The sequence below is a fragment of the Pezoporus wallicus genome, unplaced genomic scaffold, assembly GCF_028554395.1.
Source record: "Pezoporus wallicus isolate ANWC-B61680 ecotype Strahan unplaced genomic scaffold, APGP_CSIRO_Pwel_v1 contig_7293, whole genome shotgun sequence".
Lineage (NCBI taxonomy): Eukaryota > Metazoa > Chordata > Aves > Psittaciformes > Psittacidae > Pezoporus > Pezoporus wallicus.
In genome coordinates this window covers 1,407,104-1,427,961 of record NW_026637242.1, presented here as the reverse complement: position 1 = coordinate 1,427,961, position 20,858 = coordinate 1,407,104, and the positions used below count along the sequence as shown (strand labels likewise).

The window sequence follows — 20,858 nt, the reverse complement described above, 5'->3', positions numbered from 1 at the left end:
AACCCGCAATGTGTTCAGAGAGAGGCCAATAATAAGATGGAAAGTTGTTCTGACAGTTTGACAGTATCACTGGGTGTTTGTAATACATGCAGTACTTTCTGTTGCTCTGTATTTTGTTGGTTTTAGGTGCTTGCAATATATCCATTATCAATTTATGTTCTAGTGACCTCTCCTGGAAAAAAGAAATAATCTTAAGGAGTAGGTTCTTAAAAGACTTAATCCCTTTCTGTTTGTGTAGCCTGAGTGAACAGCTACTATAGCTGAATAGTGCCTGCCCTGAGGAGGATTCTTGAATTGCTCTGCATTAGTCTAGGAAAGTGTGCCTGTTTTCTGCCTGACTTTTTTTGCCCCAGGAGAAGACTGAGAGAACAATGGTTGTCAGTCTCCCAGAGGATAGTCAGTTGGCACAGTTAAGGCTTTCCTGTAGTACTGCTGTTATCAACAGAACATAAAAATAAAATCAGATCATTTGACCATATGATTAGCATTCCTGTTGAACTCTAGGTGACCTTCATCTTCTAGCTCTTTAGAGAGCTCCAGTGTTTCTCACTTAAGAAAAATATCTTCGTTAGTGTTAAAGTTTTTCTTTTGATGCTGAAATAACTGCTGTGTGGTTTGCTCATAGGGTTTTAATGGGCTTCATTGGGGCAGACAAGAAGAGAAGCTTTTGATTGATCATGAAGACACACTGGATAACCAAATATGTAATATCCAGATGAAATTTAGCCATATAATCTTTAATTTCTGTTGCTTGGTGAAATATTTCTTCTGTTCTCTTTCACCCTATCAGTATATTGCAATATTGAAGAGGAAATACTTGTACTTGTGTAAACAAGTAGGAACTTCTGAATTGAAATAAAATCATAATCTTATATTGTGTAAGTTTTACAACTTCCTTGTGGGATTCAGACAGTTGTTTATGGATTTAGGCTGCATTTTTTTACTTTTTTTTTAAGTTTGCAAGACTTCTCTGTGTAAATGGAAGCTCACTGCAACCGTAACTGCTAGTTGATGGTAGGGAGTCATAATGAAGAGTTTCGACAATGAAGGAACTATAACTTGCATTTAGTTCACAGCTTAAGAAGTCAATTTTTATGGATAAATTAAGTTCTTTCTGCCTGTCAAGATTCTTGAGGACCAAAGAGAACTGAGGATGTACTACATGACTATTTCCATTTTATAACTTTTTTGGTTGGTTGTTTACAGTTGACTCATAGTATCTTCATTGCTGTAACATGAGCTATTATAAAACTGCTGTAACTTTTTCCTTCAACCCTGTCAGCATGTGACAGTGACCACTGGGGACCTCACTGCAGCAGCCGCTGCCAGTGCAAGAATGGAGCGTTGTGCAACCCCATCACTGGAGCCTGCCACTGTGCATCAGGTTTCAAAGGTTGGCGTTGCGAGGAGCGCTGTGATCAAGGAACATATGGAAATGACTGCCATCAAAGATGTCAGTGTCAAAATGGAGCCACCTGTGACCACGTGACTGGAGAGTGCAGATGTCCTCCTGGATACACTGGTGCCTTGTGAGCATTGGTATATTATTTATGGGGGAAAGATGCAAGTCCTAAATAGTGCTAACAAGAGAAATTAAGTTTAGATTAACTTAATACTCCGCTGTCAGTTTGGCTGCTGCGTAGTGCAGGGAAGTGGGACTGGTGGCTAAGAAGCAGTTGGGCAAACTGTGTTGCAGTGCATATTCAGATGTGTAGCTGAAAGCCCTATTAATCTGTACTTCTAAGTAAAAGCTGCAGAAAGTAGCAGCAGGAGCTTTGTCATGACCACATGAAGATGGTTTGACTAGAAATTTGGGAAATCGCAGTGAAACATAGAATTAGCTTTGTCATTCCAGAATAGATTTTGAGCTTTGTCAGTAACAACAAATGAGCATCAGCCAGTGTAGAAAGAAATATCTTCAAGAAGAAATAATTCCTAGATTGCCAGGTGTGTTTCCTTAGATTTGTTGCATAGACGCTGTACAATATTCACCATGCGTCTGTTTCTGTCGGACTGCTTTCTGTTTTATACTTCTGGCTGGAAAAATTAATGGTTGCATTAAAAATAGAGAGGTGGCTGGAGACTGGAGTGTGTGCTGAAGTAACAGTTGTCTCTGTTGTACACCACCACCTCCCCAGCTGCGAGGACCTCTGCCCCCCCGGGAAGCATGGGCCCCAGTGCGAGGAGAGGTGCCCCTGCCAGAATGGAGGCATCTGTCACCACGTCACCGGGGAGTGTGCCTGCCCACCAGGATGGATGGTAAAAACACTTCCCGAAATCAACACAACCCTGTAAAACTTCCATATTTGTAGATTTAAGGCAGCACCAGAAAAGGGTAGTAAATGAAGATACCAAATGTAGTCTGCCTGTTGCCAGGAGTAATGAGAAACGTATTTGAAATGACTGGAACAAAATACTTGCAAAACCATCTGTTACTGAAAATCCGCCGGTTCTGTGCTGCCTTTTTAACTATCAGATTCTGAGAAGCAAAATATATGATTCATACTGTGATGAGGCAACATTGTTTAGACCTTGTCTGGAAGTCATTAATTTCTGCATAGAAGTTGATATTATACAGGTGTGACACTGCTATATGCAGTTTTAGCAGTGGGTTTTGTGCCTGTTTTCATATGTATAATATGCACAACAAAAACACCAGACCTTTAAATATTGTGTTAAACGTTGCTGTTGGAAACGGGACATCAGAACTTTGACATTATCTTTAGACTTTCTAGCCTTTTGCCAGTGGATAGGGAAAGAAGAATTGACCTTAGCTTTGCAAGTACTCACCTCTACTACCATGCAGCCAACTCCAAGCTGGCAAGTAATGGAGTTGGAATATGATCAAAAGGCTGGAAGGTGATCAAAGCCCAAATAATTTCTTTACATACATTCACAGATAATATTGATCAATAGTATTTGCTAATATTATTTTTAATTGAAATGTCCTTTTATGTGAAAATCCACATTTACTGAGCTTTTAATTATCTCATGATAATTGAGATATTACATTGAGATAACCTATTGCAGAGGTCAGGTCTTCACCAACTAGACAGCATAGCCATAAATGATAGTCTCTGTGTGTTTGAATAGCACCACAGATTCTGACTGCCTAACTTGGCTTATGGCCATTTTTATTTTTCATTCCACTTCATGTTAGAAGAATGAAATTATTTGTTATAGAATACAATTTTTTGCATAAATTCTTAACTCCCTCTATTTACTTAAATGCAGGTAATGAAAGATGAGAGTGCATGTGAAGCTGCAATGGAAATTTTATACCAGTGTGTGTCTTAACTAACAACTCACTGGTTAACCCTTTGGCTGATTTTCCATTCCAAATAGTTATTTAAGCATAGGTCATTAGATTCAGATTTTTTGATTCTGTAAAACACAATTTTGTCAATGTAACCTTTTTTGCTTTACATGTAAGGAAGGTTTAACGTAGGCAGGTATACATTCTGCAGTATCTTATGTTAACTGAAATACCTGCATGTCTTTTGTCTGATGAAATGCCTGCAGATGTTTTTCTTGAAATGGCTTCTAGAAAGTCTAAAGATCTGATGCTCCCCTCACTACACAGGTGTAATTAATTCCAAAGATGTAAACAGCAGTGCAGAAATTCAAAACCCGTTGAAGGGAAGCAGGCATCCTATGTAAGCTTTTAAGATATGCTCCTTTAAATTAAATTACAGACAGCTTCTCCTTTCATCAGAAAAAAACAACTTATCATAAAGTAGTATAATTGGGGCATTACAGCAATTACTGATTTCTACACCTCTACTTATTGAAGGGCATTTCCGGATGTCTTGATATATACTACTCCTCATAAATAAATTGGGAAGTTCTTGATATCAATTAGTCTTAAATGTCTAAGTGTTTTCACTGTTGCTTAGAGATAGCATTTTTCATTAGCTTACGCTTCCAAATGGAAATCCTAGAAGTTTATGCCTCTGGTGCCGAGACATAGCCTGTGTTTAAAGCTGGAGAAGACTCTGGTATTTCCAAGATGAGCGCTAGACAAGTGACATGAGGTTTCCTTGATCTTCCTTGATTACAAACATTTCTTCTTTGCCCACTGAAGCTGTAATCCCAAATCTAATATTATGATATTTTGTTTTCTGCACACACAGGGCATGGTCTGTGGTCAGCCTTGTCCTGAGGGTCATTACGGGAAAAACTGTTCCCAGGAGTGCCAGTGCCACAACGGAGGGACCTGTGACTCAGCCACAGGTCAATGCCATTGCAGCCCAGGTTACACAGGGGAACGGTAAGGAAAACATATTATTGCTGGACTGCTGAACTTTGCAAGGGATCCGCTGTGGCTGTTAGAAGCTAACAGAAAGCAGAATGAAAATACTTGTGATACTATTAAAAGAGTCCTGTGAAATATTTGTCATGTCACATAGCTGATGCCGGGTCACAAGTTAAAAGTGCTTATGTGACTAGCCTTCTGTGGGGAACTGCTTGGTTTCAGGATTTTCCTGCTGTGGCCCATGCTCTGGCAGTGTCTTGTGTGTCTTCACTTGAGTGGTTTGCATAGTGACGCATTTTGGAGTATGGTGAAGGGATGAGAAGGGAGACTTTTGGTTTTGTGCAGACGTTTGGCAATCATAGTAGCAGGGGAGGCTCATACAACCCTTCAGACTGAGCAGGCTGGAGAGGTGTTACCTAAAGTATTTCATTCAAATGAAGAATTGAAACTTCTTTATTTTCTGACTTGGTTGTTAAAAATCACCTTTGATAGATTGGAAAGGTAGCATTGCAAGACATAATCTTTGAAGGCAGTGGCAAGTGATGAAAGAAGTGATTTCCTGCAAGTATTTTAAACAGCACGCAACTCATTTGCTGAAGTCAGCAGCAGCTTAATCACTGGGGTCAGCCAGGGGACCTCTGCCAACAATTTATAGGGATTATAACCATATGCTCTTCCCACACAAGTGTTCACAGGACATGGCAAGAGCTGTACCAGTCGTAAGGGGGAAAAAAACTCATGAAGAAGGGAAACATTTAGTCCAAAGCCATTTGGATGCCAGAATAAAATTCGCATCTGTGAAGAAACGGTGTATACAGCAGTAGACACATTTAAAGAGACACAAACGAGTCAGCAGGGAAATCGAAGGAATATCCATGCACTGCACTAAGCTGGTGTTTCTAGAAGCAATTTTTTTTTTTTACTTGGAATTTAAATCTGACTTTAATCTTAAGTGCCTTACTGGCTGCACCATGTTGATCAGTTTTGCAAATCTGAGCTCCCTCTTCCTGCAAAACAGGCTGTATTTGCAATTCCTTTGTTTTTCAAGGTATTCCAAGGGCAGGAATGGGTCAGAAGCAAGGTTTTAGACCTGGTTCTTATTTCATGTCACTGGACTGGCAAGGGAGGGTACGGTTAAAAGAAATGTGTGGGCTTTGACTTAGCTAGCACTTACATAAAGCAGCAGAAAGGATGTTTTTGAAAAGTCCTAAACTTCACTTCTGTGTGTAACTGCAACATTATTTGTCTGAGATTTCATCGTGGTGGTGAAATCCTGGAACTGCTTCATCCAGGAAGAAAAAGAGGACTCTTAAAGCATGTAATAGTTTTGAGGGTTAACACAAACGAATCTAGTTTAAAGTGCCTTTATGATTATTCTGTCTAATACTTTTTGATTAATGAGTGTCCTCACCATGAAGTGGAAAAGGATCTTCCAGAGGATACAACTAAAATAAAATAAAAATTGTAATTTTGAATTTGTCTAATTTGGCTGGGATTCCTGATTGTCATTTGGAGAAAATTCAGTCTCAGCTTTATTTGTATAACTTCATTAGGAAACATTTAAATAGGGTTATTAGCTCTATTATTACGCTACATGTCTGAAGGAAAGGGGATATTACTTCTGGCTTCAGCCAGGGCAGAGTTATGAATACCTTGAAACTTCTGGATAGCAGCATCAAATTGAGGCAGTTACTGAAGAAGCATGAAATTAATGTGTATACCTATTTTATGTCAGTCAGAGTGCTCTGCCCAATTCTGTACATTTTGCAGTGACCTGTATCACATCTTGGAAAATCTCCTGTGATAAATCACCAATCATGCAAAAAAAGCCATCCCAAAACAAACAAAAAAAGACAACTATTTAAGAAAAATGGAAAGACACCCCCAAGGAAATTCTTTTATAGGACTGGAGAAATGAGCAGGTTATAAACTGATAAAACCATTAATAATGTGCTGTATTATTAAACAGTATTTTTGTACAATCTGTAACTTGGCAAAACATACATGTACCCAAATTGCAGAAGATGTTTTGTGCCCTTTCATTTCCCAGCACACTTCAGGACTTCAGTGTCAGCATGTTCTGGCCCAAAGCTTTGAAATTTAGCTGTTTCACTTTTTGTCCATGCCAGCATAATTCAGAGCTTATAGAATACTTATATTGAAAAGTATGAGGATTTTCCCTGATATATAAGCTATGAAATGTTGTAGTCCTTGGCTCTGAGATACAAACCCTGAGATACAAACCTGAGCTGAGAGGTCTCATACATACAATAAAATATTTTATGTACACTTAGAGCTGGAGCCTTTAGTAATGCTGTAGTAGTACTGCCGTTCCAAATTTTAACAATTCAGTTACATAAAAAAAAGAGAAAGGTGAAAACATCAAGCTCATATTGTATCTCTTAAATACATAGTCAGTGAAATTACTATCTGGAAACTTTTTAGTAAATGAGTTGCAAGTAGACGCAGGATACTGAAAATTGTCTTTTAGTCAGGCTGGACAGCTAAACATACAGTGTGATCTTTAACTCAAATAATGTCTTTCATATGTATAACATTAAGAAAATAAGACGGTTACCCGAAGTAGCTGTCTTCTAAAATCTGTGTGAATGAAAGCAGAGAGGTTGGATTAAGAAGTCTCTTTGTTATGATATATTTTCCTTATGGAGCAACAAAAATCATTGCTATTCTCCCATATGGGTCCTTACTAATTTTCACTTTAATCTATGGGAAAAGTCAGATGAAAAGAATGGGTTTGTATTACTGAAGATTTTTCCATATTATGTTGTGAATTTTTGAAGGCCAAAATAAAAACAGAAAAAAATGTTCAGAATGAAATTCTGAAAATAAAGGTATTCTGGAAACATCATGTGTTTGGAAACACAGTTAGAAAATACTCTCTTCAGAGACTGCTGAGCATGATTGCCAGGGAACTTCCTGGCCTAAGCATCTGCAGGAGCACGTGTGTCTGCTGGCTGTTCACACTATTGCCAAGTGAAGAATCTAGATCACTTAAAAAAATTACAGATGGATGGCTTTTGAAACCAAATGCTTGAAAATTTATTCTTTCATACTTCAGGTTTGATTTAAAAGGGTTTGGTTTTGTTCTGGTTCCTGAACGCGAAGTGCAAATGTCTGTGTATGTAAGTTGTCTCATTTTTCCAAAGGAATTTGCAAAGCCAATGTTTTTAAGCCTGTCTAGCTGAACAGCAAAAGAAACCAGGGAAAGGCACTTTTGAATATGAAGTTACGTAAATTTCAGCTCTACTTAAGAGACATTTTAGGCCAGTATAAGAGATTCATTAAAAACTGTATTTCCTTTAAATCCCCAAAACTGGTAGTTTATGGGAAATAGAATTAATTTTTGTTTGTTTTTCTCACAGATGCCAAGATGAGTGTCCAGTGGGGACTTACGGAGTGCAGTGCGCTGAGACCTGCAAGTGTATGAATGGTGGGAAATGTTACCATATTAGTGGTGCCTGTATCTGTGAACCAGGATACACTGGAGAGCACTGTGAAACAAGGCTTTGCCCTGATGGAATTTATGGTCTCAAGTGTGATAAAAAGTGTCCCTGCCACATGTCTAATACCTGGAGGTAGGCTTTACAGGCTTTAGCCTGTTTCCTTTTTCTACATAGAGAATAGAAATCAGAATAGAATCTGCAAACAAATGTTACCTGATTTTTATAGTACTTTCATACAATCTGAAGCAGTATTTGGTATATCAAGAAATAAAATACCAGCTCAAAAGAGCTTCTGAATTTTAGCACTTGCAGCTACATTTGATCTTAATATTCACTGTTGTATTTGGTCTCTGACCCGTGAAACAAACATGAAGACAAAGTGTGATCTTTGTCTATATTTACCACATGAATAAATCATTATATTGTTCACCATATAAAATCAGTATACAATCATATGTCTCTTGCATATTCTGGTGTACTGTAGATGAGAACTTGCCTTAAGAGTTGGGTGTAAGGGGAGAATCTATTTCTCTCTCTTTTTCTCTCTGTGTATAAGTATATAAGAATAGGTGTAGGTGACTTATTTAATACAAAATTTCCGAAGCCCTACCAATTACGCAGTACATACACAGTACATACACAGTATGCTAGAGATTGGAAGGGACCTCAAAAGATCACCTAGTCCAATCCCCCTGCCGGAGCAGGAACACCTAAATAAGGTTACACAGGAATGTGTCCAGGCGGGTTTTGAATGTCTCCAGGGAAGGAGACTCCACAACCTCCCTGGGCAGCCTGTTCCAGTGTTCCGTCACCCCCACTGAGAAGAAGTTTCTTCTCAAGTTTAAGTGGAACCTCTTGTGTTCCAGTTTGTATCCATTGGCCCTTGTCCTATCATTGTTTGCCACTGAGTAGAGCCTGGCTCCATCCTCGTGACACTCCCCATTTATATATTTATATACACTAATAAGGTCACCCCTCAGTCTCCTCTTCTCTAAACTATAGAGAAATCTGTAGTAAATCTATCTGTAAATCTAGATTTGAAAAATACATTTTTTGTCATTTCAGTGATTATTCTAGAAAGCAGGTAAAATCTGATCCCTGGAAATCAAATGAAAATAGTTTTCCAATTAGCTTACCTTTTACTATTTCTCCTTATTCAGGTGGAGAGTCCTATTTTTTGAGTTTTGTGTGTCTTTGTAGATTTTGCAATAATTCATCATGCTGTTATGAAAATCTGAATACTAGTTTTTTGCAGGCAAACTTTCAGCTGTGAGGGAGGAATGTGAGTTGAGGCAACCCAACATATTTATAGAACAATTCTGGACAGCTTTCTCCTGCTACGAAATGCAGTTTTGATGAAATATTTTGTTCATTCATTTGCACTTAATTGCATTACTAATCACAGTACCTTTTATCAGGTTTGTGAGCATTATCTAAAATTTCTGCTGTTGAAAATAGCTGTGAAAGAAATTTGGAGGGACTGTTGACTGTCACATAGAATACTGCTATATGTATATACAATGCATTTTTTATTCCCCATAGATAAACCAAAAGCCTTTAGCCAGAATTTAACAGTGATGTTAAAGCACTCAAGCACATACATGGAAATATCTATGCCGTTAGGCCTCTGTGAAAAATTACTTTGTGGATTGTCTGAGTTGTCCAGCACACCTTTCATTGACAAACCATGTTGACAGCAAACCGATTTTTTTTCCCTTTCAATTCGTATGCTTTTACAGTTGTGTACTTGTGCTTCTGTTTATCCTGTGTACTTGACATGGTTTTTGAAAGAATACAGGTTTTGACATAAAATCAAGCAATTCATTCTCTGGGCAATGTGTTCAAGAATAAATGACACCATAATGCTGACCTGTCTAGCTCTCAAATCATGCTAGTAGACCAAATAATAACTCATATTAAGAGTTACAGCAAGCTGCTTTCTTGAAAATTTGTCTACAGACTGTTGTAGCAGCCCTACAGGCTTAACAGGAATATATTACACTGTATAGTATTTCTGATATTACAGGGATTACTTCTGATTCATGGTCAACACAGCTGTTGCTTCATTTATACAACTGGAAGACAGCTTGTGGTCAAATCGGATCACAAATGTTCACATGTAAACAGCTGCATATGGATGGTCTTTTTTTTGAACATTTTCCCCTCTGTATGACGAATCAAAAGGCACTTAACAGCTCTGAAGGCGCAGGAGCATATTTGCAATGATCTGTAAGGAAAACAAAGATTTTCATGATTTCACAGGTGTATTTTTTGTATTTTTTCGTATATGGGTTCCTTTCCCCTGGGTCAGCAAGTAATTTAGACTACCACATACTAGAAATCAAAGGGCATCTGAATAATGGTACAGAAGATAAAAGGGACACTTTACCTTTCTAAGAACTTTTTGAGAAGCCAGTTCTATCTGGCAGTCTTCATCTCTTACTACATGTCAGTCCACTGGGAGACAACATTTTAAGCATATCAGGGATATGCTCATTGCTTACTTCTCTACCACAGGTACTATTTGGGCTGACAGTAGCCAAAGGATTGTCTTCATAGCACTAACCCATTTAGCAGCAATGTAACAACCAGTAACGCCAGGGCATGAAAAAGGGGGTACAATCCCTTCTTCAAATACACTCTGTGTATCTGTAGGTCTAGGATTCTGGGGGCCTTGGTATTGTTAAAAGCTTCTTTCATCTGGGTATGACCACTAGTTTAGATCTCCTCAAAGAGGAGATGTTGATAGGCTTAGAGCCCTATGTTATTACTTATGTTCTTAGTATTCATAGATATGGAAATGAACTAAAGGTTAGTTAAAAAAAAAACAAACCTAGCACCAAAAAATAATGCTGTAATATATGTGTACATATGTTGTAGTATACAAGTGTATGTACACCCAATTTCTTCAAATACTTGAAGATACAAAAACATCATGATACATTATAGTTTAAAAATGCATACAAATTTCTATACTATTTAATGATTGAGGACATTGCATCAAAACAGCTTTGGCAGTAATTCATAATTTGCATTTTGGGTAGGCTAGCTAAGCTACAGGGATTTTGCCATTGTTATTGGTTGGTGGCAGCTGCTGGGTATGGAAGGCAAATCCATCCTTGCTGTTAGTGGTATCAACATCCTCTATTAAAAGCTTCATAAAGGGTTAGGTATAGATACACTTGAGAGATTTTATTCTTTTTGAGAAGTTCAGAGGACAGTGGCAGGTAACAATCCTCTTGTGCTAAGAGTTTTTTCACACATGGTTCTTTGCTATTGCATCTTTTGATATATATGAAAGGATTTGAACTGCAGTACAAATCAAACACAGACTTCTGTTCTCCATGACTAGGCGACTGTCAAGTTTTCCCTTTTTACTCGATAGTCAAGAGAAATAGAGTGAGTGCAAGCTGGCTAAGACTAAGGCTGTGTAAACCATGTTTCCTCAGTGGGGTACAACCACAGTGCTGTGAACCGGAATGAGCAGACCCATATGTCCTGCCATTGCCATCCACAGTGTGTGCGGCTTATAGAAACTTGTCCTTCTGAAGATCCAGTTTGCAAGAATGAGTAAAACAGACCTCGATCTGCCTTCATCAACATGGTCACTTGGTTTTGTATAGGAATGACCTTCCAGACTAAACCACTTTTAGACTGGGTTTTGTCATTCCTTTGCTCAAGTGACAACTGATGACCATTCAGAAAATATAAAAAGGGCAGATTGTAGCTGTATATTTATCTGGAAAGTTTATGAAGGATATCTGTTATACCTGTGTTACTGACAGCATACACAGTGGTTTCAGGTTGATCTCCAAGCTGAATTTGAGATGTCCCTGAATTTTTTCTTGTAAGTTTTTTCTGGTGATCTTCCAACACTGCTTCACACTTGTATTGGGTGAGATCAGCTTGAGTCATTCTGTCAACTATTTTGGTATAGTTGAGGGTGTGTGTTTTTAAAGCCAAGATAAGGGCATCTTATAATTTTGCATTTTTCTAATGATCTTGTATGTACATACAAGAGCTGTTTGTGGAAATTTTATATTGCAAAGAGTACTACAGAATTTAGTTGGAAATTGTAATACTGAAACACCTATATAAATCACATGATAATCATTGCGTTCATTTAAGTCCTTCAAATATATAATATCAACTGCCCATAAGTACTTATTTTGTCTTTGTACAGAGTAGGGTCGTATTGCCAGAAAGTGTGAACAAAAGACCAGATATAAAAGCAGATGTATTGGCAGTATCTCTCAAGCATCTCTTATTTCCCCATCTTAATATATAAATGTTGCTAGCAATTAAGATAACTGCATGAGAACCCATCAAAAAGCTTCAGAAGTGCTTTAGCTTCCTACATCTAATTACAAATTACAGAATACTAATTTTGGTGTCAATCAATATATGTGCAAGTACGCCTTATTAACACTCACTGGGGGGGGCACAGAATATCAATACCTCTGCCTCATGCCCAATGCTTACTCATGTGTGTGGTCTCCCCTTCTCCCGAAAGGGAAAAAACCCAACAACAAACAATGCAGGGGTATGTGTCTTAAAATGACAGTACTCCTTATTTTATGTTATAAATATATTCTAATACATTTCCTAGTGACTATTCAGTTGTGGACTGAAAAATCTTTTTATATTCCCTGCTCTGTATTCTTCCACAGATAAGAAACATGGGAATTGGAGCCAAAATGCCAGTGAGCTCCTACAGGAAGTTAGGAAAATTATTTTATAATTTTGCATATATTTGATATGAGAATAGCTCCATTTCAATTTACTTCATGGCAGGTATTTTTGTAATGGAACAAATAACAAGGGCTGTTGACTATGAACACCATGAGTTTTGAACCATTTCTGCATCTGGTTCTCTCGTTGAGAAGACCTTTCCTCTCACTTATGTAAACAAGCTTGATACTGTCAAAGAGATTTTAGTATCTTCAAGACCCCCAGATTCTTAAGATGTTATAACGTATGCAATAATATGTAGTGAAAAGAATGCAGAATGATATTCCAACCTTTGTAATTAATAATTTCCTTGATCAGAAGTATGTTGTCCGTTGTATTCAGCAGCAGGGAACTCTTAGTTTGACAAATACTTGTCGAGTCCAAATGCAGTTGCAACTAATACTGTATTCCCATCTTACATTTCAACTTTTTCTAACCACATTGTTGTTATTTATGTTATAGCACCTAAATGTGCAGTAGGTATTTTTTCAGACTTTCAAATGGTCAGAAAAATACTCAGTTTCAAACACAGCCCCCCACAAGAAGTCAGCAAATCTTGCAAAATCAGGCTCTTGTCAGGGGTTATTTAATATGTCTGGATGAAGGCACTTCTTTTCTCCAGCACACTTAAAGTAACTTCAATCAGTGGCACACAAATATCTTTAAACAGTCTTCCCATTGTAAATATATTAGATTTGGATATTAAGGCTTTCCTCTGGTGCAAATTAAGCAAGTGCTTTGTCTGCCAGACGGCTACAGAGTACCCCATTGTGTCCACTTTTCCAGCACATATATCTTTGCACAGCTGATGATGTCCATTTGTTACGAGACAGCAGCTGTCTGTCTGGCCTTTCAATGAAAGTGCTGTTCCAGGTAGAGACAGCTGGTCTGCCACCAGGTATGGCCAGCACAGGAGGAAAACTCTTCAGAAGGTCACTGGTCTGATGGTATATCTGACTTCCACCCGATGCAAATGAATTTGTAGCATTCCCGGAAAAATGCCAGTTGTCCTCTTTTTGGCCAATAATTTAAAGAAAAGAGCATGCTTGCTTCTCACTGGGTGCTGTGTTGTTATTTTGCGTTGGATGCCATGCTATAGTTCCAAAGCATAGTATCTGTCAGACAATATGCTGCTGAATGTAACATAAGAGTGTTATGAAAGTGATCCTATTATACTTGGAGTCACAATGCATTCTGGGAAATGTAGTGGTTTCATCACCTTGATATTTGCAAACATGGATATCTATTTTATGAAAAAAAACTTCTTTTCTTTCCAAGTCCTCCCAAAATGTCTATAATTTGTATGTTGTTGCATTTCTTTAATTGGTATGCATTTATACATACATATACAGAACCCTTTGCTTTGTGGTTTGAGGAGTAAACCTATCTCTATGCAAGATCCGTTATGCAACCCATCTATAACAACATGTTTTTATCTGGGTAAAAAAAAAGAAGCTATGTTTAGTCCTGAATTATTTATCCTTTCATACCCCCTGGCAGCTGTCACCCAATGTCTGGGGAATGCTCCTGCAAGCCCGGTTGGTCTGGGCTCTACTGCAACGAGACATGCTCTCCAGGATTCTATGGCGAGTCATGTCAGCAGATCTGCAGCTGCCAAAATGGTGCTGACTGCGATAGTGTATCTGGAAAATGCACCTGTGCCCCTGGATTTAAGGTAAATAAGTCTTGATTTCACAACAGCCTTTAGTTAGGTGCCAAATTCTTCAAGATGTGAGTGTCCTTTCTCCACCACAGTAAAAGAGGTAAAGACACTTAGATACCAATGGGTGTCTTACAAACGAAATTTGTGATTGGTTGTCAGTACTGAAAGGAAGCCATCTGAAGAAAGAAAAGTTAGTTGCTCTAAAAGACATAGAGAATAATGAGGGTGTGCTGTTGAGGTGTAAGTAAGAGGAAGAGCAATAGCTTTCAGTCACTATCTTCTTGTACCAAGGCCTCATGCTCCATACAGAGAAACTCTGGACAAAGACATTTGTTTTAATAGTTCAGAACAGACTATTCTGAAGCTTTTATAACTCACTTATTGTTACCTCTTCACTGGATGCTAGTCTGACAGAAAACATTTTACAGTATCACCATTCCTCTAGGAACAGTAACTCTGAAAACTTCAGCCAAATTAATTCTTAAAAATAGTTCCCGTATCTATATTATTTTCCATTAAACTGCTGCTGTATTGTGTTTTGTTTTCATAAAGGGCTTCTTTATTGCTGAAAATGCTGTCCATTGGTTTAACCAATGTGACCTGAGCTCTCCCAGCAACTAATAGTAAACTAATGCTTAGTGTAGACTTAAAAAGTATTAAGGACTCTCTGTCCCTTAAATTCAGGATAACTTAGTGACAGCCTAGGACAGTCAGGCTGTCAGTTTTTTGGCTTTTGTAGCATATGAGTCAGTCGTGGTCATTTATTAGTTGTATTGTCTGAACCTCCTTAAATAGACTCTTATTTTTGTGTAATTCAGGGTGCTACTTGTGGTACTCCTTGTCTTCTGGGAACATATGGAGTAAATTGTTCATCTGTATGCAACTGCAAAAACGATGCTGTCTGTTCACCAGTAGATGGTTCTTGTGCCTGCAAAGCAGGTAAGTATCCCTTATGATTAATTTTCTTTTCCTATAGAGAAGGAGAAAGAAAATTAATAAAAACTTAATAAAAAGCAGACCATCTTGAAGACCATATCACTAGATACTTTATGCTTCAGCTCCTCTGGGGGGGGTGAAAACAAGAACATCTGCTCAGAGAAGAGTATGCATGTCTCGTTTTCATGTTTCCTCCATGCAGTTCTTAGTGGCCTGGACACTTTGGCTGGGCAAATTACCGGTGCTTAATCTGAGATGGGACACCACTGATTCTTGTGGTAACACCATGGTCTGCTAGAAGGCTGCTGGTGCACCATTTATCTGATGTCAATCTTCCTAGTCAAAATACGTTAGCCTCAGGGAGTACCACCTCTGGCTGTCACCCTTGCCCCTTTCAGCATCACAGAGATGCAGACATTCCTGACAGTCCAGCACTGACACTGACATCTATTGGCTTTCTTTTTTTAATTTCAGTATTCTTTCTTTCATCAATTCTCTGACAAAACCTTGCCTACCCCCCTTCCCAGCCTGTGCCCTCTACAGTTCCCTGCTTCCATGAGAAACTTTCTGAATTTCCCAGTATTAGTGCGAGCAAACTTGTGTTCCTTGGTGCCTCTGCCTGGCTCTCTCCTGCTAACAGTAATTTCGATAGTCATCATACCTCCCACTAGCGACCGTATGTGCCTGTCCACCTCTCCATCTCCCAGTAGCCCATGCCTTTGGCTGGGGCAAAGGTACTTGAGACACCCTCCAGTGCTGGTTCTGCAGAGACAAACAAATCCCTTGCCCAGCCTATGTTACAGACACCCCCTCCCATCTAAAAATGTTTTTTCTGAAAAATACATAAAGGTTAAGAGTAGGTGAGAGGAGTTCAGAGTTAGACAAACAGCAATTACATTTGTGAGGGATTGGTAACAAATCTATTGTGTAGGAATATGGGGAGTTTCCAGTTTCTACTTTTGCCATAGACAGGAGAGCTGGTTCAGCTCTGTTAAGTAGCTAAGTAACTATGCTAAGTATCTAGGTCATGAGGAGAAAAACTTTTTTGAGCCATGCATAATCCTATCTTCTAGTGCATAACGCAGTTTTAGTCATAATGTGATGGAAAAGGGCAGCAAATGGTGACATTAAACTAAATCTAAATATTTGTCATGTAAGTGAAGGAAGTTCGTAAGTTCTGGAAAAACACTTGAGAAAAAATGCCTGGTTTTCGGTGAGGGTAGTATAATATTTTTTTCTTGAAATGACCCTTAAATTCAAAATTACCAAACCAGGGTATGAGGCAGCTTCATTTGAATACATGTGTTTTGCATAGTCTATTGATTAGGCTCAGGGTGGAATTGTTTTTCCTTTTGCTTCCTGTAAACAAGGTACAAAATTAGAAACTCAGTGTGTGTCATTCCTGATGATAACATACGACTGGTTCATGCCATTCCTCTTGTATCCAATAGATGATCACATTTTAGAAAATCTATTTACATGTCTGTCTATGCAGTGGGCGGTCTGTGAATCACTGCTATCAGGCATAATCACTGGTGAATGCTGCATTTTAGAACCTTTTTCCATTGTATTCTTTTCTCAGTATTTGGAAAGCAGTACAGAAACCATCTAAAAGTTCTATGTATCCTTAGAGAAATCCAACTTATGCACTACTTCGATGTTTTTGTTTTTTTTTTGTCTAAGATTTCTGTTAAAATCATATTGCAGAACTGTCTGTATTGAACACTGGTGGAAGAATTATGACAGTAGCAGCTTTCTAGGGAAAATATTCCTAATTTTTTTTCAAGCTGTGCCTTAACACTTTCAGTATAGTTTAATGCTTATTAGTGAAATTTCAAGGTGTCTCTGTTTTCATTTCAGATCTCCCATCAATTGCTTTTGTATGTTGGCACTGATCTGCAAAAGTGTGCTGTGCACAGATGTTACAAGGTGCCCTTGGGCACCGTTGTTCAAACCTGGGCAAATTCTAAGCTGAAACTGCTGATACTAGCCTGTAGTTAATGTTACTCTAGTATCACAGATCTCCAAGAGATGCCACATGTAGGCAGAGGCAAACATCCTCACAGAAGAATGGGGCAAAACCTGATTAATTTGCCACTTTCTTAATTTTGGCAGGTTGGCATGGTGTAGATTGCTCAATAAATTGTCCCAGTGGTACCTGGGGACTTGGCTGTAACTTAACTTGCCAGTGTCTTAATGGAGGGGCTTGCAATGCTCTGGATGGAACCTGTACCTGTGCCCCGGGCTGGAGAGGAGAAAAATGTGAACTCCCTTGCCAGGTAGTTTAATAATTTCACTGAATTTTGCACTGGGGGGTAATGCTGGGCATGGTCATGCTCTTTTTGTTCTTCTAATTTCATGGGAATTAAGAGCACTGCAGTTGGTAGCCCATATACAACTGGGTTCCAGATCAGGGATGCGCACCAGCAATTCTTCTGCAAGAACTCTGCTGCTCAGCATGCCAGAGAACTTCTGTTGGCTCTCCTTTTCTTCTCTACTGTCTTTTCCTCACTTTTGCGATACTTACTGCTTAGCAGGCTGTTGATTTAATATAACTCTATTAGGGATTGTATTCAGGAATTACCTGAACATAAACCTTTTAAATTCCCCTCCCATATCACATTCAGGCTTCTGTCAGTTTGAACTTGCTTTACTGAGCAGTAACATGATATGGAGAGGCTGACCAAAGCACAGTGTGAGACTGGAAACTGAACCTCTGTTTTGAATGAAAATTTGCTCTCTCAAACTGCTCTTGGAATACTCAGAAGGAATATTTTTCTCTGAGTTTTGTTTGTTTGTTTGTTTTAAAATGAGGTATAGTGTACACTGATCCAGTGAGTAAAGTGGCAAGCAAATTCTAAAATATTCTGGAAAGTTGATTAGAGTACCATCTGTGCATGTTGATGCAGTGTTTCCAACAATACATCTCCATCAGAAGACTAATTTTTCTTCTTCCGAAAGCAGGTTTGTTTATCACTTAGTGTCTTGATTCTGAAGAATGATTCTGTCTCCCAAGCTCCATTAGCTCTTCCAAAACTGCCTTATTAAAAAAAAAAATAGTTATTATTTCATGGCATTGGCTTTGCTGTTCCAAATTCAGCAAAATAATGCTTAAAAGCATTTTTATTTTATATAATTGAGCACGCCCATATTCACTGTCTTGCTTGCTCTGTCTGTGTCAAATGATGTCCCAAGCATTTACATATTTCAAATGCCTTTTCTGCCTCAAAATTCCAGAACAGGAGAATAAACAGAAAACTAACTCAGATGTGTCCACTGTTGTCTGACTTTTCTCTTGTTGAACAAAGTGTATTTAAATCAATGTATTTCAGTTTGTTTTGATAACTTCAGAAAATTAGTATCACTGCCCAGATTGTTATCCAATATTTGACTGAAGTTTGAACTTCAATCCAAATACATAGCAGACTAAAAATACTGCAGAACAGCAGATACATTTTCATACAGGTTTTATTCTGATTTTTAATGTGGGTGAGACCAATTTTTAACCTCAAATTTAAATGATTGGGTTTTAAACCTCATATGTTTTTTCCTTTTTGCCTTTGCTGTGCATAACCCCACATTATGTTAAATTATGTTATTTTATATTATTATTATAATATATATATTATGTTAAATTATACTTGCTTTTTACATAGTTTTTTAATTTGGTTTTGACACTTCTGTAAAATCAATTTAGTGTTGTACTTTGCCTTGTTTTGAGAATGCAATTATAAAGATTTTTCTCTTTTCAGTTTCTCAGATCGATTTTGTATGGAGTTACCCCCAAACGTTTGTGCCGTCTTCTACAGAAGAAGCAGAAAAGGCAAATTTAAGTGTTTAGATGTAGTTCTATGAAAATCAGCTGTGTTCTTTTGGCACAGCTGAATACCCCAAGACGGGTGTTCGACTTTGTAATCTCTCTTGTGGTTCAAGAAATGTCTCATAGCCAAAAAATAATTTTATTTTGTACACTGTCTCATAGCCAAAGAGCTTCTTTTTTTTTTACATAGTATACGCTGTAATGCAGAAGGAAGGATTTTAATCAAATGAAAGTGATGGAGTTTGCATTGTTAAGCAATAAAATTCACACTGAAGGCATATTTTAATCTAATGTTTTACTACTCTTGTTTAGAAGTTGTGGCTTTATGCAATAGTAGTTTTGACCAACATATAAAGTGCTGAGGGTCTGAGGCAGAAGGGAGACTAAATTACTTTTCCATCAAGGGACATCATGGTCCTGGAATAGGAACTCAGCTGTAGGAGAAATTAGAGGGACAAGTACAAGAAAGTTTTCATTGCAGCCTGTTACTGTGTTCTGAATCATTATCTCCAGGTCCATTAGTCTGGGATTTTTCAGGAGAATGTAATAAATTCTTATATTTCCCTTTTAAATGGAGAATGGAGGTGTAGGCCACAAGAATGTTCCAAATGCCATTTTATATTAAGAAAGCAGATTATGGATGCAGGAATGATCAGTGGTTGCTTTTTGAGGCTGCACTGACCAGAACTTGTTCTCCTCTAACTTCCGCTTGTCATCATCTCTGGGTTGTTTGGTTTCTTTTGTTGCCACAGGATGGCACATACGGTCTGGACTGTGCTGAACGCTGTGACTGCAGCCATGCGGATGGTTGTCATCCCACCACAGGATACTGTCGCTGTCTGCCGGGATGGTCAGGTACAAAAGAGACTGTTGTGAAGGACAAGAGAGTTTCCAACATGTTTGGGGCTTGGTATTGTATTTTGATTTTGTGGGTAGAGGAGGAACGGAGGAGTTTGTGGGATTGGAAGAAGAAACGGGACAGTTCTGTGGCTGCTTCTACATATGATTCACATGTTGAAAATCTGTTGAGCATGGGATCCACGGATAACTGGGAATAGAAGGGGAAATCTTAACACTTGGGTACCTCTACCGTATGGTTTCTTATGAAAGTGATGTGTAATCTAAACATTCAAGGTTGAGCTGGAAGCTTTGGTAAGCACAGCATCACATCCAGGAACTCAGAAAGCTTTGCTCAGGCAGCCAAGAAGAGGATAAACCTTGCAGATACTGTGCTGCCATTTGAGTTTCTCAAACTGTTGGAAAAATTGTTTCTCTGCACATATTTTTTGTATGTAAAATTGTTGCACCTTTTTTCACAAAGTTTCTGCAACATTTTCATTGTGGTTTTAAGAACTATATATATTTAATTATTATTCAAAATTTGAATTTGACACTCTTGTTACCCTGACTAATTTGTGGAAAGCATTTTTTTTTTTTTAAATCTGATGAATCTATGCAAGGGCAAGCTGTCATGCAATGTTCCCTTTATCTCTAGGAGGTAGCTTTAGTGCTCACTTAGATTTCTAAGCAATAAGTGTTGGGAATACTCTTCCATCTTCTGTGAGGTTTAATTCACACTGTAAGTTTGCCCCTCTCCAAGTGTTCGTGACTTTGTCTCACTGGGATATTGTTAGTGTTGCATAGGTCAGGTTTCATATCACCTGTCTGCGTGGACTCCTTCCTTTAATAATGAGAAGTTAGCATGAAAAACACACATTAAGTGAATAAAGCATGTTTCTGCTGTGAAAAGAAAAGGGATGTGTTCTTTTTTTTGTGATTTCAGATATCATTTACTATTATTTATTGTCCACTCATTTATAAGTTAATATTTTTCCTAAGTAACTTGCGAGTTCATGATATAATTGTTTTCTTTTTTCTCTGGTGCTTGCTTCCAGACATTTATTTGAAAAGTTTAGCAAATAATTATTCTCACAGAATTTTGTGTAGAGCTTATGACTTCCTTGGGAACAGTCCTTACTAAGTTTTTTG

At 38.1% G+C, this 20,858-nt stretch overlaps 1 protein-coding gene across 2 annotated transcripts in view; it reads left to right on the top strand.

Annotated features, from left to right (window-relative positions):
- The window catches only part of MEGF10 (multiple EGF like domains 10), a 98,680-nt gene that overhangs the window by 48,473 nt on the left and 29,349 nt on the right, over positions 1–20,858 (top strand). For both annotated transcript variants that reach the window (XM_057404398.1, XM_057404399.1), the window contains exons 6-13: positions 1,283–1,529; positions 2,139–2,259; positions 4,134–4,270; positions 7,639–7,851; positions 13,951–14,125; positions 14,932–15,052; positions 17,165–17,328; positions 19,622–19,724. In XM_057404398.1, coding sequence (XP_057260381.1) covers positions 1,283–1,529; positions 2,139–2,259; positions 4,134–4,270; positions 7,639–7,851; positions 13,951–14,125; positions 14,932–15,052; positions 17,165–17,328; positions 19,622–19,724 — 1,281 coding nt within the window. The remainder of the gene's footprint in view (positions 1–1,282; positions 1,530–2,138; positions 2,260–4,133; positions 4,271–7,638; positions 7,852–13,950; positions 14,126–14,931; positions 15,053–17,164; positions 17,329–19,621; positions 19,725–20,858) is intronic.